Here is a 19,761-nt window from a genome sequence, read left to right on the forward strand (position 1 = left end):
ATATTGCGATGCTATTTTAATTACATTTGATAGAGCAGGATGCAGATACATTGGTTATACATTCAAAGGTACTTTTCACAAGTCCCGTTATTTTACATACAATAAATAACCACTCCCACCATCCATGAGTAGGAAAAAATAAATAAACAAATTTGTTTTTTCAAATATTTTCAATAACTTTTTAATGTTTTAAGTTATAACTTTACCATGTTCTAGTAATTTAACTTTAGTACAATTTAATAATGTCCCTGGCCCTGGATAAAATTACTTGTGATAGCAAGGATACAAGTGAGGCTCCTTTAGGCAAAAGAAACAAAAAACTCTCTTACCATGAAATTGCTGAAACACTGCTGGAGGACAGACTGCTACTAACAGCCCTAGAGTTGCACAATGAACTTGTTGAAGCAGGCAAAGAGCTGAAACTGTTACGGGACTTTTTTTCAAACCCTGGAAATTTCGAGGCAAACACCCAAGAAACTGCAACTCGATTGTGTATGTTATTGTGTATTAATCAAAGTGAATTTTTCTTGCAATTGTAATACAACAGCTCGCTCAGGAAGTCAGGCAACCCTTGATAGCCTAGATTTGACAAGATACTCAGAGGATGGTGCAGTGGGGGACGAACGAGTGGCTGTGTTGGAATTTGAGCTGCGCAAGGCTAAAGATACCATCAGTGCTTTGAGGAATAACCTGACATCAGCTGTAGGTTAGTGGCACTTTTTTTTTAAAGAAAACTTTATGTTAATCAAGTGATTTAAGAGTCTGAGACCAGCACACCAAATAAAGGCTCCTTAAGAAATGTGTCTTACACCACCATTAAGCCTTATGAGCAGAAAGCTTTGAATTTTTTAATAAATGAATATTTGTTGTTGCAAGGTTACAAGTTGACCTCCATTACTTTTGCTGACGAAAACCAAAATCAAGTATATTGACAGGTAAAGTGTTGTTATTGAGGTTTTTTTAGTGTTTTTTTTAGGATTTTGATGATTGGGATGATGTGGGGCTTAATATTTCTAAGCCACCAGAACTCATACATTTGTACAGGGAAGGCCTGCGACAGAGCGGTCAAAGTGGTGTTACAGTTGCAACACAAACTGATCAGATCCAGGACTTTGAGGAGAACAAAGAGGATATTATTTTAGAACAGGTAAATTATTATTGTTTATGAGTCTGTAGCCACTTCCAATTTTAAAAAGTTTGGTTATAGTTGTACATTTTTTTTCTCTCTTGTGAGCCTGTAAAAGACAGAGATCGCAATATAAACAAACCCTTTTGACGTTTGTCGGTTGGTCTGTCAGAAATTTGTTAGGTTATAATAACTAGAAGAAAAATTATGAAATAAACATAAATACTCAAAATTGTATTTAATAGTGGCAATTTCAAAGTGAAATACGTTATGTTTTGCCGTTTTGTGCATCGGAAACGATTATCGGTATGGTCCGCTTCGCGGGCGGCCGTTTCGATATGGTCACCACTGGCCGAGGCTTTCAATGCTAGACCAGTACCAAAATCCAACTTGAGAAGTAAAGATGTGGGTCTTTTTGGCGTCCCCGAACTCAAAACCCACGACGGTTTTTACGCTCTCAAAGAAAACTGCATTCAGAGAACTGACAAGCTCATTGCAGAAGCTTTGAGCAGCTCGCGGAGCAGAAAAATGGTACAAATTTTCGATGAAATCTCCGACTGTCTGTGTCAAGTGGCCGACCTGGCAGAGTTTGTCAGATTGTCGCATCCTCAGGGAGAGTACAGTCATGCTGCGCAAGATGCTTGTGCTACTGTGAGTGGGATTGTAGAGAAATTAAATACAAACATTGCACTGTATAAAGCTTTGAGTAAAGCTGTTAGAGAAGGAGACTGTGTTAAAACCATTGAAATTGATAATCATGTTGGAGAGTTGTTTTTGTTTGATTTCGAGCAGTGTGGAATACATCTTAGTGATGAAAAAAGGAACACTGTAGTGGCTCTTAATAATGACATTTTACATTTAGGTAAGTACATTTTTTATCTTAAATTAATTATTTAATTAGTCATTTTGAATATTTTATACAGAGATCATTTTTAGTACATGGTATGTAAGATTAATACATTTTATTCACTGCTAAGGAAACTCACTCACTTTATAAGAATTCTACAAAATAAATAATAATTATAAGAAACTTTGAAGAAATAGTTTAATTTGCTTGAAACAGAGTTTTCCAAAGTAATGACATGGATAATAAGCACAAATGTAATTTATGACGATACTGTCTTAATCCACATCTCACCTTTTGATGGATTTATGGTTTATTGCCTTAATGTATTTTTAAGCTATCCCAGAGGTAACACAAGTAATTTTGAAAAAATTAACATTATAATACATAAGCAATGATTCTTAAAATCACCTTAAAAATAGTAAAATTACCCAAAGTACTGAACAAATTACAAAAATAACTGTTAAAGTACAATTAGATTATTATTCTTCTTCTTCTTCCAATGCATATCCACTAATGGATGTTTGTGATAACAACAGATTATTATTATTTAGAAGAAATTTCTGTAGTCTTCTGAAATTAGAAAAATTATTGACAACATTCTAGAACACAAAACAAGAATAGAAATAACACTTTGTTGATACTGCTACAAACTGAACTATCAATTACCCAAGAAAAATTATGGATTTCAACCTCTTGAAAAAATTTGCTTGAAAAATGACATCACTGCATCCACAGTGCCAAAAGTCAGAAAATTCAAATGGGACACCCTGTGCATTTTTGGGTCAGTGGATTGCCCTCACCCAGGGCTATAGTGACCCAAAAAGTGTGTTTCTGAAATAGTTTAAGTAAAAATGTTGACCTTAGCTCCACACAGGAATTACCAATTACTAAACCACCCCAATTACCTTCATAAGTCCAAATACTATTGAAAATTAACATAAGACTTCTAAAATTACTTCTAGAATTACAAAACTTAAAAAATTATTACAAAAATTGCAGAATATTTGAAAATAGAAAAAATGCTGAAAGGTTAGGTTAGGAAGTTAGTTTAACCCAAGTTAGTAATTTAAATGCGACAGTTCAGGTGCAAAATATCACATTCAAAACACTACTTAATTAGGTTTCCTAAAAAATTCATTCAGAATCAACAAAAAAAAAAGAGCCAGTTAAGTAAGTTTTTAATTCCTGTGGTTGGAAAAATGTGGGTTGCTTTGACGAACTGAACTACTTATGACGTTAAATGACAGGCTTATAGCCACCTGATAGCCGTCACAACTTATTAAACAGTGCCCCGAAAGCTCTGTGAAGTTGAATTTGCCAGTTGACAGTTTAAGATGTCAAATTTGACAGTAATGACACTTTTCAGAGTGTCGTATAGTCAGGTCCCACTTGTTATAACTATTAAAACTTATACAGCAGTGACATGAACCTATTAAATGCAAAATAATTGTGCCTTGTATTTACACCTCAATAGAATTTGACATTTGTGAGGCCTGATGACACTTTGATGTTTTTTACGTCTGTCAAAACTCATTCAGTAGAAACATACAACTGGAATCGGCAGATTAGTTGTATTTCTTTGATAAATCGTATTGCAAGTTGTGTTTATAGCTCCTTAGAGAGAATTGTGACATTGACAGACACTTTAATATGTTTTTGACGTCACCTGACAGCTGTCAAAAATTACGCAGCTGGGAGGCGAAATTACCAATCCAAAATCGTTTTAAGTCGTCTAAAGAGTTTCTTAACAGAATTGATAAATTTGGCTCCATGGAGCTGTAAACACAACTTACAGTGCAACTCCTCAAAGAAACACATTTACTTGGTATTTTATACTTTCAGGTCACTGGTTAGTGACGTTTGACAGTTATGACAGCTGTCACGTGACGCAAGCAAAGTATCTTTAACATCCCCACTGTCACATTTGGCTCCATGGAGCTTTAAACAAAACTTCTATTGCAATTCCTCAAATAAGCAACATTTTCTAATTTTATAGTTTCAAGTTACTGGTAAACGGGTTTCGACAGTTATGACAGCTGTCACGTGACGTATGAAAAGTATAAAAGCGCTCATTAACGACAGAACTGACAAATTTGGCTTCATGGAGCTGTGAACACAACTTACAGTGCAACTCCTCAAAGAAACACATTTACTTGGTATTTTATACTTTCAGGTCACTGGTTAGTGACGTTTGACAGTTATGACAGCTGTCACGTGACGCAAGCAAAGTATCTTTAACATCCCCACTGTCACATTTGGCTCCATGGAGCTTTAAACAAAACTTCTATTGCAATTCCTCAAATAAGCAACATTTTCTAATTTTATAGTTTCAAGTCACTGGTAAACGGGTTTCGACAGTTATGACAGCTGTCACGTGACGTATGAAAAGTATAAAAGCGCTCCTTAATAACAGAACTGACAAATTTGGCTTCATGGAGCTGTGAACACAACTTACAGTGCAACTCCTCAAAGAAACACATTTACTTGGTATTTTATACTTTCAGGTCACTGGTTAGTGACGTTTGACAGTTATGACAGCTGTCACGTGACGCAAGTGAAGTAGCTTTAACGTTTTTAACTATCAAATTTGGCTTCATGGGGCTTTAAGGACAACTTCCAGCGTAATTTTTGAAATAAGCAACTACTGGGTAATTTGATACTACTTTGGGTTTCGACAGTTATGACAACCTTCACGTGACGTAAAAAAAGTATGTTTCTTAACGTCAGAACTGTCAAATTTGGTTCCGTGGAGCTGTAAAGACTAAACACATCTACTTGGACGTTGTTATTTCCAAATATTCCAAATTTGTTTGCGTGAATTGCTGTATTAGCCTTTTCTGCATTGTTCTCTTAAATTCTCCTAAAATTCATTCAACTTTCTTGGCTTTTTTTTCTCTCTAATTTTCTATAATTATAAGCAAAATTGTACTATTTTAATAAGGATGATTAGGTTAGGTTAGTAAGGTTTAATGGTGTGATTTTTCATGTTTTGAAAAACCCACAATTCTCTCTAGCTTGACAACACCAGTTTAAACATAGTAATTCTACATTACCTAAATAAAAGTGAGTCGCTCTGTATATCCATGTTCCAACAAAGTATTTCTAAAGTTTTCAACTTGTACTTCCAGGACAACAATTTGTTAGTGGTACGGCCGCTCCTCGACTGATCCGTAAAGATATTCTACCCCAAAATGTCCGACATATTTTTATGTCAGACGGAGATACGATTTTCATAAATGGCCTTTACACTGATTCGACCAATCCGGTCGCTCGTGAAGTGGCCTATAAAATTTTTCTGCACCCCGACCCGAAACAGGAACAATTGCTGTCTAGTCTGCTGGAGGCGCGAGACGAGTTAGGCAAAATATGCGATTTCCGTTCGTATTCAGAACGGGCGCTTCGAGGCTCGACCATAGACAGGCCGGAAAACGTGTCCCGGTTTCTTGACACTTTGAATGACAATATTTGGGATAAAGCCCGGGACGATTTTCGAATCATGGACAAAATAAAACAAGCCGAAGCGCCCGGATGCGGTTCCATAGCGTCGTGGGACGTACCATATTACACTCAAACGGCTAAAAGAGACTGGTTCAGAGTGTCGTCCAAGGAGTATTCGCCGTATTTCTCGTTGGGTGCTTGTATGGATGGACTGAACCTCCTATTCCAGGCGTTGTACGGCATTCAGTTGGTTAATACTGAAGTTGCTTCTGGTGAATGTTGGTCTTCTGATGTTTACAAATTGTCGGTAATACATGAAACTGAAGGATTGCTAGGTAAGGATATTAGTTACCTTACTAGTGTAGTATGAGCATTTTTATACTCAGGAGTCTGAGTATAATTTGCTCATACCACACCTGTAATGTACAGGGTGTTTCAAAGCTCGCTTTTTGTGCGTCGAACGATGGTGCTGTACAGCTGCCTTTGTTTCTGAGCTACAGAGTGATTTTGAAAATATGACAAATTGGAAACCGTAACGTAAACTCGTATTTTCTTTATTATGAGCGACGCAGAAGCACTACAAATGGTTTCCCGAAAAAACGCGTATAATTTAAATATCCAACCAGTTTTTTTGCGTTTTCAAAGACTCTATAACATTCTGACGAGTTCTAGAAGTATTTGTAAAGGTGTGGAAAGTTTGGGAAAGTTGCCAAAGGCTCTCAAACGATTAGGCAATAACTTGAAGCTTCTTCAAAGATCTGTAAGGTTTTGGAACGCTGCAGAAGGCTCTATAACATTCTGACAAGTTCTAGAAGCTTCTGGATAGGTCTGGAAGATTTGAGAATGTTGTCAAAGGCTCTAGAAAGTTTTAGAATTTCCGTCAAAGATTTGGAAAGTTTTGAAATGTTGCATAAGTCTCTATAGCGTTCTGACAAGTTTGAGAAGCTTCATCAAAGATCTGAAAGGTTTGAGAAAGTTGCCAAAGGCTCTAGAACAATTTGGGAATTTCTAGAAGCTTCTTCAAAGACCTGGAAGGTTTTGAAACGCTGCAGAAGGCTCTATAACATTCTGACAAGTTCTAGAAGCTTCTTCAAATGTCTGGAAGGTTTGAGAAAGTTGTCAAAGGCTTTAGAACGTTCTGGCAAGCTATAGAAGCTTCTTCAAAGATTTGGAACGTTGCATAAGACTTTAGAACGTTCTGGGTAGTTCTAGAAGCTTCATCAAAGATCCGAAATAATTTGGAACTTTGTCAAATACTCTATAACATTCTGACGAGTTCTAGAAGTATTTGTAAAGGTGTGGAAAGTTTGGGAAAGTTGCCAAAGGCTCTAAAACGATTTGGCAAGTTCTAGAAGCGTCTTCAAAGGTCAGGAAGGTTTTGGAACGCTTCAGAAGGCTCTATAACATTCTGACAAGTTCTAGAAGCTTCTGGATAGGTCTGGAAGGTTTGAGAAAGCTGTCAAAGGTTTTAGAACGTTCTGGCCTAGCTATAGAAGCTTCTTTAAAGATTTGGAACGTTACATAAGACTTTAGAACGTTCTGGGTAGTTCTAGAAGCTTCATCAAGGATCCGAAATAATTTGGAACTTTGCCAAATACTCTATAACATTCTGACGAGTTCTAGAAGTATTTGTAAAGGTGTGGAAGGTGTGGGAAAGTTGCCAAAGGCTGTAAAACAATTTGGCAAGTTCTAGAAGCTTCTTCAAAGGTCTGGAAGGTTTGGGAAAGTTGCCAAAGGCTCTCAAACGATTAGGCAATATCTTGAAGCTTCTTCAAAGATCTGTAAGGTTTTGGAACGCTGCAGAAGGCTCTAGAACATTGTGACAAGTTCTAGAAGCTTCTTCAAATGTCTGGAAGGTTTGAGAATGTTGTCAAAGGTTTTAGAATGTTCTGGCCTAGCTATAGAAGCTTCTTCAAAGATTTGGAACGTTGCATAAGACTTTAGAACGTTCTGAGTAGTTCTAGAAGCTTCATCAAAGATCCGAAATAATTTGGAACTTTGCCAAATACTCTATAACATTCTGACGAGTTCTAGAAGTATTTGTAAAGGTGTGGAAGGTTTGGGAAAGTTGCCAAAGGCTCTTAAACGATTTGGCAAGTTCTAGAAGCTTCTTCAAAGGCCTGGAAGGTTTGGGAAAGTTGCCAAAGGCTCTCAAACGATTAGGCAATAACTTGAAGCTTCTTCAAAGATCTGTAAGGTTTTGGAACGCTTCAGAAGGCTCTATAACATTCTGACAAGTTCTAGAAGCTTCTGGATAGGTCTGGAAGGTTTGAGAATGTTGTCAAAGGTTTTAGAATGTTCTGGCCTAGCTATAGAAGCTTCTTCAAAGATTTGGAACGTTACATAAGACTTTAGAACGTTCTGGGTAGTTCTAGAAGCTTCATCAAAGATCCGGAATAATTTGGAACTTTGCCAAAATCTCGATAACATTTTGACGAGTTCTAGAAGTATTTGTAAAGGTGTGGAAGGTTTGGGAAAGTTGTCAAAGGACCTAAAACGATTTGGTAAGTTCTAGAAGCTTCTTCAAAGGTCTGGAAGGTTTGGGAAAGTTGCCAAAGGCTCTAAAACGATTAGGCAATAACTTGAAGCTTCTGGATAGGTCTGGAAGGTTTGAGAATGTTGTCAAAGGTTTTAGAATGTTCTGGCCTAGCTATAGAAGCTTCTTCAAAGATTTGGAACGTTGCATAAGACTTTAGAACGTTCTGGGTAGTTCTAGAAGCTTCACCAAAGTCCCGGAATAATTTGGAACTTTTCCAAATACTCTATAACATTCTGACGAGTTCTAGAAGTATTTGTAAAGGTGTGGAAGGTTTGGGAAAGTTGCCAAAGGCTCTTAAACGATTTGGCAAGTTCTAGAAGCTTCTTCAAAGGCCTGGAAGGTTTGGGAAAGTTGCCAAAGGCTCTCAAACGATTAGGCAATAACTTGAAGCTTCTTCAAAGATCTGTAAGGTTTTGGAACGCTTCAGAAGGCTCTATAACATTCTGACAAGTTCTAGAAGCTTCTGGATAGGTCTGGAAGGTTTGAGAATGTTGTCAAAGGTTTTAGAATGTTCTGGCCTAGCTATAGAAGCTTCTTCAAAGATTTGGAACGTTGCATAAGACTTTATAACGTTCTGGGTAGTTCTAGAAGCTTCATCAAAGATCCGGAATAATTTGGAACTTTGCCAAAATCTCGATAACATTTTGACGAGTTCTAGAAGTATTTGTAAAGGTGTGGAAGGTTTGGGAAAGTTGTCAAAGGATCTAAAACGATTTGGTAAGTTCTAGAAGCTTCTTCAAAGGTCTGGAAGGTTTGGGAAAGTTGCCAAAGGCTCTAAAACGATTAGGCAATAACTTGAAGCTTCTGGATAGGTCTGGAAGGTTTGAGAATGTTGTCAAAGGTTTTAGAATGTTCTGGCCTAGCTATAGAAGCTTCTTCAAAGATTTGGAACGTTGCATAAGACTTTAGAACGTTCTGGGTAGTTCTAGAAGCTTCACCAAAGTCCCGGAATAATTTGGAACTTTTCCAAATACTCTATAACATTCTGACGAGTTCTAGAAGTATTTGTAAAGGTGTGGAAGGTTTGGGAAAGTTGCCAAAGGCTCTAAAACGATTTGGCAAGTTCTAGAAGCTTCTTCAAAGGTCTGGAAGGTTTGGGAAAGTTGCCAAAGGCGCTAAAACGATTAGGCAATAACTTGAAGCTTCTTCAAAGATCTGTAAGGTTTTGGAACACTGCAGAAGGCTCTATAACATTCTGACAAGTTCTAGAAGTATTTGCAAAGGTGTGGAAGGTTTGGGAAAGTTGCCATAGGCTCCAAAACGATTTGGCAAGTTCTATAAGGTTCTTCAAAGGTCTGGAAGGTTTGGGAAAGTTGCCAAAGGCGCTAAAACGATTAGGCAATAACTTGAAGCTTCTTCAAAGATCTGTAAGGTTTTGGAACGCTGCAGAAGGCTCTATAACATAGCTTCTGCATAAGACTGGAAGGTTTGGGAACGTTGCCAAAGGCTCTAGAACGTTTTAGAATCTCCGTCAAAGATCTGAAAGGTTTTGGAACGTTGTCTAAAGCTCTATAATCAGCTAACAAGTTCTGGAAGCTTTATCAAAGATCTGGAAGATTTGAAAACGAACTGAAGGTTTTAGAACGTTCTGCCAAGTTTTAGAAGCTTCTACAAAGATTTGAAATACTTTGGAACGTTGCAAAAAGCTCTAGAACGTTCTGGCAAGCTAGAAACGCTTCTTCAAAGATTTGGAACGTTGCAAAAGGCGTTCTGGGTGGTTCTAGAAGCTTCTGCATAGGTCTGGAAGGTTTGAAAACGTTGCCAAAGGCTCTAGAACGATTTGGCAAGTTTTAGAAGGCACTACAAAAATTTGGACAACTTTGGAACTTTCCAGGAGGAAAACTTTCCTTCTTTGGAGGTTCCAAATTGTCATATTTTCAAAATCACCCTGTAGCTCAGAAAGTAGGGCAGCTGTGAAAGAAACGACTACACGATCGTTCGATTCACAAAAATCGAGCACATATCTTTACTAGTTTTGGAGACCCGTTAAACCCATCGTAATTGCGACACCCTGTACATTAAAAAACTTTTTAAATCCTCTTAAATCTCTTAGATCATAATAAATATGAAAACATTTTAAACCAGTGTCACCTGAGGTTGTTGCTTTTTAGGTTACATTTACTGTGATTTGTACGAAAGATCAGGAAAACCCAATCAGGACTGTCACTTTACCATTAAGGGTGGTAGAGAACTGGATGACGGCCAATACCAACTACCAATAGTGGTGCTAATGCTAAATTTACCAGCACCGCGATGGTCTAGTCCTAGTTTACTGACACCCAGCATGGTGGATAACTTATTTCACGAAATGGGACATGCGATGCATTCCATGCTGGGCAGGACCCAGTATCAGCACGTCACTGGTCTGAAACTTAATAATTGTTTTTTCAAGTAAGTGGAAGAGAGTTGTTAATTTCAGGTACTCGTTGCAGTACCGATTTTGCGGAAGTACCTTCAATACTAATGGAATACTTTGCATCGGATATAAGAGTGTTAAAACACTTTGCCCGTCACTTTCAAACGAATCTTCCCATGACCGACGATATGCTTCACAGATTGTGCGGTTCAAAGCATCTTTTCACGGCCAGCGAAACGCAATTGCAAATATTCTACGCCGCTTTGGATCAAGCCTATCACGGACAACATCCTTTGACAGGTTCTACAACTGAAGTATTGGCCGACATTCAAAAACAGTATTACGCTTTACCGTATGTCCCGAATACGGCGTGGCAATTGCGCTTCAGTCACCTGGTGGGCTATGGCGCCAAATATTATTCCTATTTGGTGTCCAGGTCCGTGGCTTATTTGATCTGGAAGACTTACTTTGAGAAAGATCCTCTAAGCCGCAGCAGCGGGGAGAAATATAGAAAAGAATGCTTGGCATTTGGTGGTGGGAAGAATCCTAAACAACTGGTCGGGGATTTTTTGAACATCGAACCCAGTCCTAATGTTTTCGCTCGAGCCTTATTGGATGAAATCGAACTTCATCAAAGTCAAGTCGATTTAGTTGTTAAATCATAAGTTTTGACTTGTTTATTAAGTGTTGTTTTATTAATTGTTGCTTTCTTATGTTAAAAAATAAACGTTTTATATAAAAAGAAACAGTTTCTTGCATAAAATCGAACTTTTCCTTACTGGATTACATAAAAAACTTCAAGTGCAACCAAACACTATCTGGCCCAAATCTCCGGTTAACCTAGAAATATTTTGGGCTTGTTTGGTATGGTTTTAAAGTTAACCCCCAGGGCTATCGATTGGTGAAAACCCGGTCGCACTAACTGTCAAATTAATCAAGTTGCCAACTGTGAAAAAGTGACAGTTAATGGTTCGTTTTTTGGTTGTCGTATTTCGACAGCTTTTAGCTTGTCTTGCCCCGTTCTCTTAAAACTTTTTTAGGGTTGTTTGTAATGGTTTTAAAGCTAATTCCACGGGCTATCGATTGGTGAAAACCCGGTCGCGATAGCTGTCAAAGTAACCAAGTTGCCGTTTGTCAAAAACCGGCATGTTATGGTGCGTTTTTGGTTGTTGTCGTTTGACAGTTTTTTGCTTGTTTTGACCGGTTTTCATATATATTTTTTACGGTTGTTTAGTATGGTTTTAACACTAATTCCATCAGGGGCTATTGATTGGTGAAAACCCGGTCGCGATAGCTGTCAAACTTACCAAGTTACCGTTTGTCAAAAACCGGCATGTTATGGGGCGTTTTTGGTTATTGTCGTTTGACAGTTTTTTGCTTGTTTTGACCGGTTTTCCTGAATATTTTTTACGGTTGTTTAGTATGGTTTTAAAGCTAATTCCACGGGCTATTGATTGGTGAAAACCCAATCGCAGTAGCTGTCAAACTAACCGAGTTACCGGTTGTCAAAAACCGGCATGTTATGGTGCGTTGGTTGTTGTCGTTTGACAGTTTTTGTTTTGACCGGTTTTCCTGATCATTTTTTAGGGTTGTTTAGTATGATTTTAAAGCTAATTCCACGGGCTATCGATTGGTGAAAACCCGGTCGCGATAGCTGTCAAAGTAACCAAGTTGCCGTTTGTCAAAAACCGGCATGTTATGGTGCGTTTTTGGTTGTTGTCGTTTGACAGTTTTTTGCTTGTTTTGACCGGTTTTCATATATATTTTTTACGGTTGTTTAGTATGGTTTTAACACTAATTCCATCAGGGGCTATTGATTGGTGAAAACCCGGTCGCGATAGCTGTCAAACTTACCAAGTTACCGTTTGTCAAAAACCGGCATGTTATGGGGCGTTTTTGGTTATTGTCGTTTGACAGTTTTTTGCTTGTTTTGACCGGTTTTCCTGAATATTTTTTACGGTTGTTTAGTATGGTTTTAAAGCTAATTCCACGGGCTATTGATTGGTGAAAACCCAATCGCAGTAGCTGTCAAACTAACCGAGTTACCGGTTGTCAAAAACCGGCATGTTATGGTGCGTTGGTTGTTGTCGTTTGACAGTTTTTGTTTTGACCGGTTTTCCTGATCATTTTTTAGGGTTGTTTAGTATGATTTTAAAGCTAATTCCACGGGCTATCGATTGGTGAAAACCCGGTCGCGATAGCTGTCAAAGTAACCAAGTTGCCGTTTGTCAAAAACCGGCATGTTATGGTGCGTTTTTGGTTGTTGTCGTTTGACAGTTTTTTGCTTGTTTTGACCGGTTTTCATATATATTTTTTACGGTTGTTTGTAATGGTTTTAAAGCTAATTCCACGAGCTATTGATTGGTGAAAACCCGGTCGCGGTAGTTGTCAAACTAAACAAGTTATCGGTTGTCAAAAACCGGCATGTTATGGTGCATTTTTGGTTGTTGTCGTTTGACAGTTTTTTGCTTGTTTTGACCGGTTTTCCTGAATATTTTTTAGGGTTGTTTAGTATAGTTTTAAAGCTAATTCCACGGGCTATTGATTGGTGAAAACCCGGTCGCGGTAGTTGTCAAACTAACCAAGTTACCGTTTGTCAAAAACCGGCATGTTATGGTGCGTTTTTGGTTGTTATCGTTTGACAGTTTTTTGCTTGTTTTGCCCCGTTCTCTTGAAACTTTTTTAGGGTTGTTTGTAATGGTTTTAAAGCTAATTCCACGGGCTATTGATTGGTGAAAACCCGGTCGCGATAGCTGTCAAACTAACCGAGTTACCGGTTGTCAAAAACCGACATGTTATGGGGCGTTTTTGGTTATTGTCGTTTGACAGTTTTTTGCTTGTTTTGACCGGTTTTCCTGAATATTTTTTACGGTTGTTTAGTATGGTTTTAAAGCTAATTCCACGGGCTATTGATTGGTGAAAACCCAATCGCAGTAGCTGTCAAACTAACCGAGTTACCGGTTGTCAAAAACCGGCATGTTATGGGGCGTTTTTGGTTGTTGTCGTTTGACAGTTTTTTTGCTTGTTTTGACCGGTTTTCCTGAATATTTTTTAGGGTTGTTTAGTATAGTTTTAAAGCTAATTCCACGGACTATTGATTGGTGAAAACCCGGTCGCAGTAACTGTCAAACTAACCGAGTTACCGGTTGTCAAAAACCGGCATGTTATGGCGCGTTTTTGGTTGTTTTGACCGGTTTTCCTGAATATTTTTTACGGTTGTTTAGTATAGTTTTAAAGGTAATTACACATTGATTGGTGAAAACCCGGTTGCGGTAGCTATCAAACTAACCGAGTTACCGGTTATCAAAAACCGGTATGTTATGGTGCGTGTTTGGTTGTTATCGTTTAACAGTTTTTTGCTTGTTTTGACCGGTTTTCCTGAATATTTTTTAGGGTGGTTTAGTATAGTTTTAAAGCTAATTCCACGGGCTATCGATTGGTGAAAACCGGGTCGCGGTAGCTGTCAAACTAACCGAGTTACCGGTTGTTAAAAACCGGCATGTTATGGTGCGTTTTTGGTTGTTGTCGTTTGACAGTTTTTTGCTTGTTTTGACCGGTTTTCCTGAATATTTTTTACGGTTGTTTAGTATAGTTTTAAAGCTAATTCCACGGACTATTGATTGGTTAAAATCCGGTCGGAGTAACTGTCAAACTAACCGAGTTACTGGTTGTCAAAAACCGGCATGTTGTGGTGCGTTTTTGGTTGTTGTCGTTTGACAGTTTTTTGCCTGTTTTGACCGGTTTTCCTGAATATTTTTTAGGGTTGTTTAGTATAGTTTTAAAGCTAATTCCACGGGCTATTGATTGGTAAAAACCTGGTTGCGGTAGCTGTCAAACTAACCAAGTTATCGTTTGTCAAAAACTGGCATGTTATGGTGCGTTTTTGGTTGTTGTCGTTTGACAGTTTTTTGCTTGTTTTGACTGGTTTTCCTGAATATTTTTTAGGGTTGTTTAATACGGTTTTAAAGCTAATTCCACGGACTATTGATTGGTGAAAACCTGGTCGCGGTAGCTGTCAAACTAACCGAGTTACCGGTTGTCAAAAACCGGCATGTTATGGGGCGTTTTTGGTTGTTGTCGTTTGGCAATTTTTTGCTTGTTTTGACCGGTTTTTCTGAATATTTTTTAGGGTTGTTTAGTATAGTTTTAAAGCTAATTCCACGGGCTATTGATTGGTAAAAACCTGGTTGCGGTAGCTGTCAAACTAACCAAGTTATCGTTTGTCAAAAACTGGCATGTTATGGTGCGTTTTTGGTTGTTGTCGTTTGACAGTTTTTTGCTTGTTTTGACTGGTTTTCCTGAATATTTTTTAGGGTTGTTTAATACGGTTTTAAAGCTAATTCCACGGACTATTGATTGGTGAAAACCTGGTCGCGGTAGCTGTCAAACTAACCAAGTTACCGGTTGTCAAAAACCGGCATGTTATGGCGCGTTTTTGATTGTTGTCGTTTGACAGTTTTTTGCTTGTTTTGACCGGTTTTCCTGAATATTTTTTAGGGTTGTTTAGTATAGTTTTAAAGCTAATTCCACGGGCTATTGATTGATAAATACCCGGTCGCGGTAGCTGTCAAACTAACCGAGTTACAGTTTGTCAGACACCGGCATGTTATGGGGCGTTTTTGGTTGTTGTCGTTTGGCAATTTTTTGCTTGTTGTGATCGATTTTCCTGAATATTTTTTAGGGTTGTTTAGTATAGTTTTAATGCTAATTCCACGGGCTATTGATTGGTGAAAACCCGGTCGCGGTAGTTGTCAAACTAACCAAGTTACCGTTTGTCAAAAACCGGCATGTTATGGTGCGTTTTTGGTTGTTGTCGTTTGACATTTTTTTGCTTGTTTTGACCGGTTTTCCTGAATATTTTTTAGGGTTGTTTAGTATGGTTTTAAAGCTAATTCCACGGGCTATCGATTGGTGAAAACCCGGTCGCGGTAGCTGTCAAACTAACCGAGTTTCCGGTTGTTAAAAACCGGCATGTTATGGTGCGTTTTTGGTTGTTGTCGTTTGACAGTTTTTGCTTGTTTTGACCGGTTTTCCTGAATATTTTTTAGGGTTGTTTAGTATAGTTTTAAAGCTAATTCCACGGGCTATTGATTGGTGAAAACTCGGTCGCGGTAGCTGTCAAAATAACCAAATTACAAACTGTCAAAAGATGACAGTTTTTGGTTCATTTTTTGTTGTTGTCGTTTGACAGTTTTTTGTTTGTTTTTAACCTGTTTTCCTAAAATTATTTATGGTTGTTTGGTATGGTTATAAAGTCAATTTCCAGGGCTATCGACTGGTTAAAACCCGGTTACGCTAACTGTCAAACTAACCGAATTACAGGCTATCAAAAAATGACTGAGGGAACTGGGGTTTTGATAGGTTTTTTGTTGTCGTATTTTGACAGGTTTTGACTGGTTTTCCTAGAACTTTTATAGGGTTGTGGGGTATGGTTTAAAAGCTAATTCCACGGACTAAAGAAAAAAGTTACTAATTGTCAAAAAAGTGACAGTATGTGGTGGATTTTTTGGTTGTCGTATTTACACAGTTTTTAGCTTGTTTTGCTTGGTTTAAAAAAGAAACTAATATTAAACTATGTAACTAAACATTAAATTTCTTTCAGAGTTTGGAGTTAGAGAAATTAAAGTCCAAATTGTATTTCCTGGAGGCGGACTTGTCGGATTTGCGTTTATTTAAGGAGCAAAGTGAACGCAACGAAGACGACTCACTTATAAAGGACGAATTTAAAAATTCAACCCCTAAAAACGTGGAATCTCCTGAAAGGTTATGTAACTTCCATCTCTAATTCCCTTAGGACCGGTACTTTTATCTCCGGATAAATTTATTCTTAGGATAATTTCTGTAGAAATGATATATAATTGACCAATTCACGGTTCCTATAGAAATTATCCTGGGAATAAAATTAATCTGAAATATCGGCCCTTAGTGTAATACATAACATTTTGTAAATACTGTATAGGTTTGAAATAATCGACAAAAACATGGTTGTGTTTAAACGAAACAGTATCGACGGTGATAACATTTCGAATAATAGTTTTAACACCGGAGATTGGGCTAAAGTGGACATCCCCAAAACTCAAGAAACATTCTGTGATAAAGAACGCGAATTTAAGGATTTAAGGTACTTTTTTATAGATTTATTTGACGTTACTTTAAATTGTTTTTTTAGTGTGGAAGCATATGCCAAAGAAGTCCATAACCTTTGCGACGTGGAGATGGATAGTAGTGTAGAAAATGAGGTTTTCAGCATAATACGCAGTAAGAATGTGGAGTTGGATAATGTGGTGCATATTATTACTCAATCGTTGCTGAAAATTATACCCAATGTTATTTTGAACAAACGAGAGGAGGTTATACCGCTATTAATGGCTGCTGTGTACCTCAATCCTAAGGCAACTGAAAGGGATAAATTGTTGCAGCAGCTTTTTCATTTGAAAAAGCGGCCTTCCGCTAGTGAAAGAATGACGATATTATCCGGTAAGTGTGTGTAAACTTTTGCTATTACAATTATCGAGAAAATGTACATCGTGTCCCGTTAACAGAGGATGGAATAAAACACTTAAAAAAAATGTAATATAAAAGTGAGCAAGAAAAAATACTGGAAATAGCTTCGAAGTTGATCAATTCGAAGGAATTATCTTCTCCTAGAATTTTAGCGCAAGTTTCGTCTTTTAAACTTTTTCCATATCTCTACTAGTTTGGGAAATATTCTACAAAATCCATTTTGGGGACCAGAAACCCCATTTTTCTGAAAATGTGCCTCAAAACTTTGATTGTTTACAACTCGGCTGTTTTTTGAGATATAGGACGGTGAACCACTCAAAAAATGCCATTTTTACTCTCCTTTTTAAAGCGTTGTGCTCCAAAATCACTTTTGGTGTACAGGATGAGTCAACAAAGTGACGGTTTAAGTTTGGTCACCCTGTATGCAATTTCCATGGGAATTTGTCGGTTTAAAATCCAGATACAGTTTCCTTTACCTTTTTTACACAATTTTTATCTTGTGCACCTTTTCCCTAAACCTACTAGATTAGGAAATATTACACTAAATCCATTTTGGTGACCAGAAACCCCATTTTTCTGAAAAAGTGCCTCAAAACCTTACCTCTCTATAGTTCGACTGCTTTTTGAGGTAGAGGGACGGTAAACGACTCAAAAATGCCGTTTTTACTCTCCTTTTTAAAGCGGTGTGCTCCAAAATCACTTTTGGTGTACAGGATGAGTCAACAAAGTGACAGTTTAAGTTTGGTCACCCTGTATGCAGTTTCAGTGGGAATTGGTCGGTTTAAAGTCCAGATACAGTTTTCTTTACCTTTTTTACCCAATTTTTATCTTGTGCACTTTTCTCATATCTCTACTAGTTTGGGAAATATTCTACAAAATCCATTTTGGGGACCAGAAACCCCATTTTTCTGAAAATGTGCCTCAAAACTTTGATTGTTTATAGCTCGGCTGTTTTTTTGAGGTAGAGGACAGTGAACCACTCAAAAAATGCCATTTTTACTCTCCTTTATAAAGCGGTGTGCTCCAAAATCACTTTTGGTGTACAGGATGAGTCAACAAAGTGACGGTTTAAATTTGGCCACCCTGTATCCAGTTTCAATGGGAATTTGTCAGTTTAAAGTCCAGATTAAGTTTCCTTTACCTTTTTTACATAATTTTTATCTTATGCACTTTTTCCCTAAACCTACTAGATTAGGAAATATTACACCAAATCCATTTTGGGGACCAGAAACCCCATTTTTCTGAAAATGTGTCTCAAAACTTTGATTGTTTATAGCTCGGCTGTTTTTTTGAGGTAGAGGACAGTGAACCACTCAAAAAATGCCATTTTTACTCTCCTTTTTAAAACGGTGTGCTCCAAAATCACTTTTGATGTACAGGACGAGTCGACAAAGTGACGGTTTAAGTTTGATCACCCTGTATGCAATTTCCATGGGAATTTGTCGGTTTAAAGTCCAGATGCAGTTTCCTTTACCTTTTTTACACAATTTTTATCTTGTGCACCTTTTCCCTAAACCTACTAGATTAGGAAATATTACACCAAATCCATTTTGGGCACCAGAAACACCATTTTTCTGAAAAAGTGTCTCAAAAGTTTACCTCTCTATAGTTCGGCTGCTTTTTGAGGTACAGGGACGGTAAACCACTCAAAAAATTCCATTTTTACTCTCCTCTTTCAAGCGCTGTTCTCCAAAATCACTTTTGGTGTACAGGATGAGTCAACAAAGTGACGGGTACAGTTTGGTCACCCTGTATGCAGTTTCAGTGGGAATTTGTCGGTTTAAGGTCCAGATAACAGTTTCCTTTACCTTTTTTACACAATTTTTCTCTTTTGCACTTTTTCCATAAATCTACTAGGTTAGGAAATATTCTACAAAGTAAATTTTGGGGACCAAAAACCCCATTTTTCTGAAAGAGTGCCTTCAAAACTTTACCTCTCTATAGTTCGGCTGCTTTTTGAGGCAGAGGGACGGTAAACCACTCAAAAAATGCCGTTTTTACTCTCCTTTTTAAAGCGGTGTGCTCCAAAATCACTTTTGGTGTACAGGATGAGTCAACAAAGTGACAGTTTAAGTTTGGTCACCCTGTATGCAGTTTCAGTGGGAATTGGTCGGTTTAAAGTCCAGATACAGTTTTCTTTACCTTTTTTACCCAATTTTTATCTTGTGCACTTTTCTCATATCTCTATTAGTTTGGGAAATATTCTACAAAATCCATTTTGGGGACCAGAAACCCCATTTTTCTGAAAAAGTGCCTCAAAACCTTACCTCTCTATAGTTCGACTGGTTTTTGAGGTAGAGGGACGGTAAACGACTCAAAAATGCCGTTTTTACTCTCCTCTTTAAAGCGCTGTTCTCCAAAATCACATTTGGTGTACAGGATGAGTCAACAAAATGACGGTTTAAGTTTGGTCAGCCTGTATGCAGTTTCAGTGGGAATTGGTCGGTTTAAAGTCCAGATACGGTTTCCTTTACCTTTTTTACACAATTTTTATCTTGTGCACTTTTTCCATATCTCTACTAGTTTGGGAAATATTCTACAAAATCCATTTTGGGGGCCAGAAACCCCATTTTTCTGAAAATGTGCCTCAAAACTTTGACTGTTTACAACTCGGCTGTTTTTTGAGATATAAGACGGTGAACCACTCAAAAAATGCCATTTTTACTCTCCTTTTTAAAGTGGTGTACTCTAAAATCACTTTTGGTGTACAGGATGAGTCAACAAAGTAACGGTTTAAGTTTGGTCACCCTGTATGCAATTTCCATGGGAATTTGTCGGTTTAAAATCCAGATACAGTTTCCTTTACCTTTTTTACACAATTTTTATCTTGTGCACCTTTTCCCTAAACCTACTAGATTAGGAAATATTACACTAAATCCATTTTGGTGACCAGAAACCCCATTTTTCTGAAAAAGTGCCTCAAAACCTTACCTCTCTATAGTTCGACTGGT

The 19,761-nt window shown here is 37.7% G+C and overlaps 2 protein-coding genes across 4 annotated transcripts in view; both read left to right on the top strand.

Annotated features, from left to right (window-relative positions):
- The first annotated feature begins 108 nt into the window (after positions 1-108).
- The window catches only part of LOC145726903 (RAB11-binding protein RELCH homolog), a 51,958-nt gene continuing 32,305 nt past the window's right edge, over positions 109-19,761 (top strand). For all 3 annotated transcript variants that reach the window (XR_014177738.1, XR_014177739.1, XM_081976185.1), the window contains exons 1-7: positions 109-492; positions 548-706; positions 760-923; positions 977-1,147; positions 15,909-16,069; positions 16,266-16,427; positions 16,476-16,783. Coding sequence is in view for 1 of the 3 variants with exons in the window: in XM_081976185.1 (XP_081832311.1) it covers positions 243-492; positions 548-706; positions 760-923; positions 977-1,147; positions 15,909-16,069; positions 16,266-16,427; positions 16,476-16,783 (1,375 nt within the window). In the remaining 2 variants the exon portion in view is untranslated. The remainder of the gene's footprint in view (positions 493-547; positions 707-759; positions 924-976; positions 1,148-15,908; positions 16,070-16,265; positions 16,428-16,475; positions 16,784-19,761) is intronic.
- Positions 1,204-11,052, top strand: LOC145726905 (mitochondrial intermediate peptidase). The gene is made up of 4 exons (XM_081976188.1): positions 1,204-1,988; positions 5,102-5,746; positions 10,062-10,313; positions 10,370-11,052. Exons 1-4 carry the CDS (start codon positions 1,397-1,399, stop codon positions 10,969-10,971), a joined length of 2,091 nt encoding a protein of 696 aa, XP_081832314.1. The 5' UTR covers positions 1,204-1,396; the 3' UTR covers positions 10,972-11,052.

Source organism: Ips typographus, linkage group LG3, assembly GCF_016097725.1.
Source record: "Ips typographus isolate SLU linkage group LG3, UJ_Ityp_2.0, whole genome shotgun sequence".
NCBI lineage: Eukaryota > Metazoa > Arthropoda > Insecta > Coleoptera > Curculionidae > Ips > Ips typographus.

Bases quoted from the DNA above. Each gene is read 5' to 3' on its own strand.
- LOC145726905 (XM_081976188.1), top strand. From the start codon at position 1,397: ATGTTTTGCCGTTTTGTGCATCGGAAACGATTATCGGTATGGTCCGCT. The intron at 1,989-5,101 runs GTAAGTACATTT...TTGTACTTCCAG, and splicing joins TAATGACATTTTACATTTAG to GACAACAATTTGTTAGTGGT. The intron at 5,747-10,061 runs GTAAGGATATTA...GTTGCTTTTTAG, and splicing joins TGAAACTGAAGGATTGCTAG to GTTACATTTACTGTGATTTG.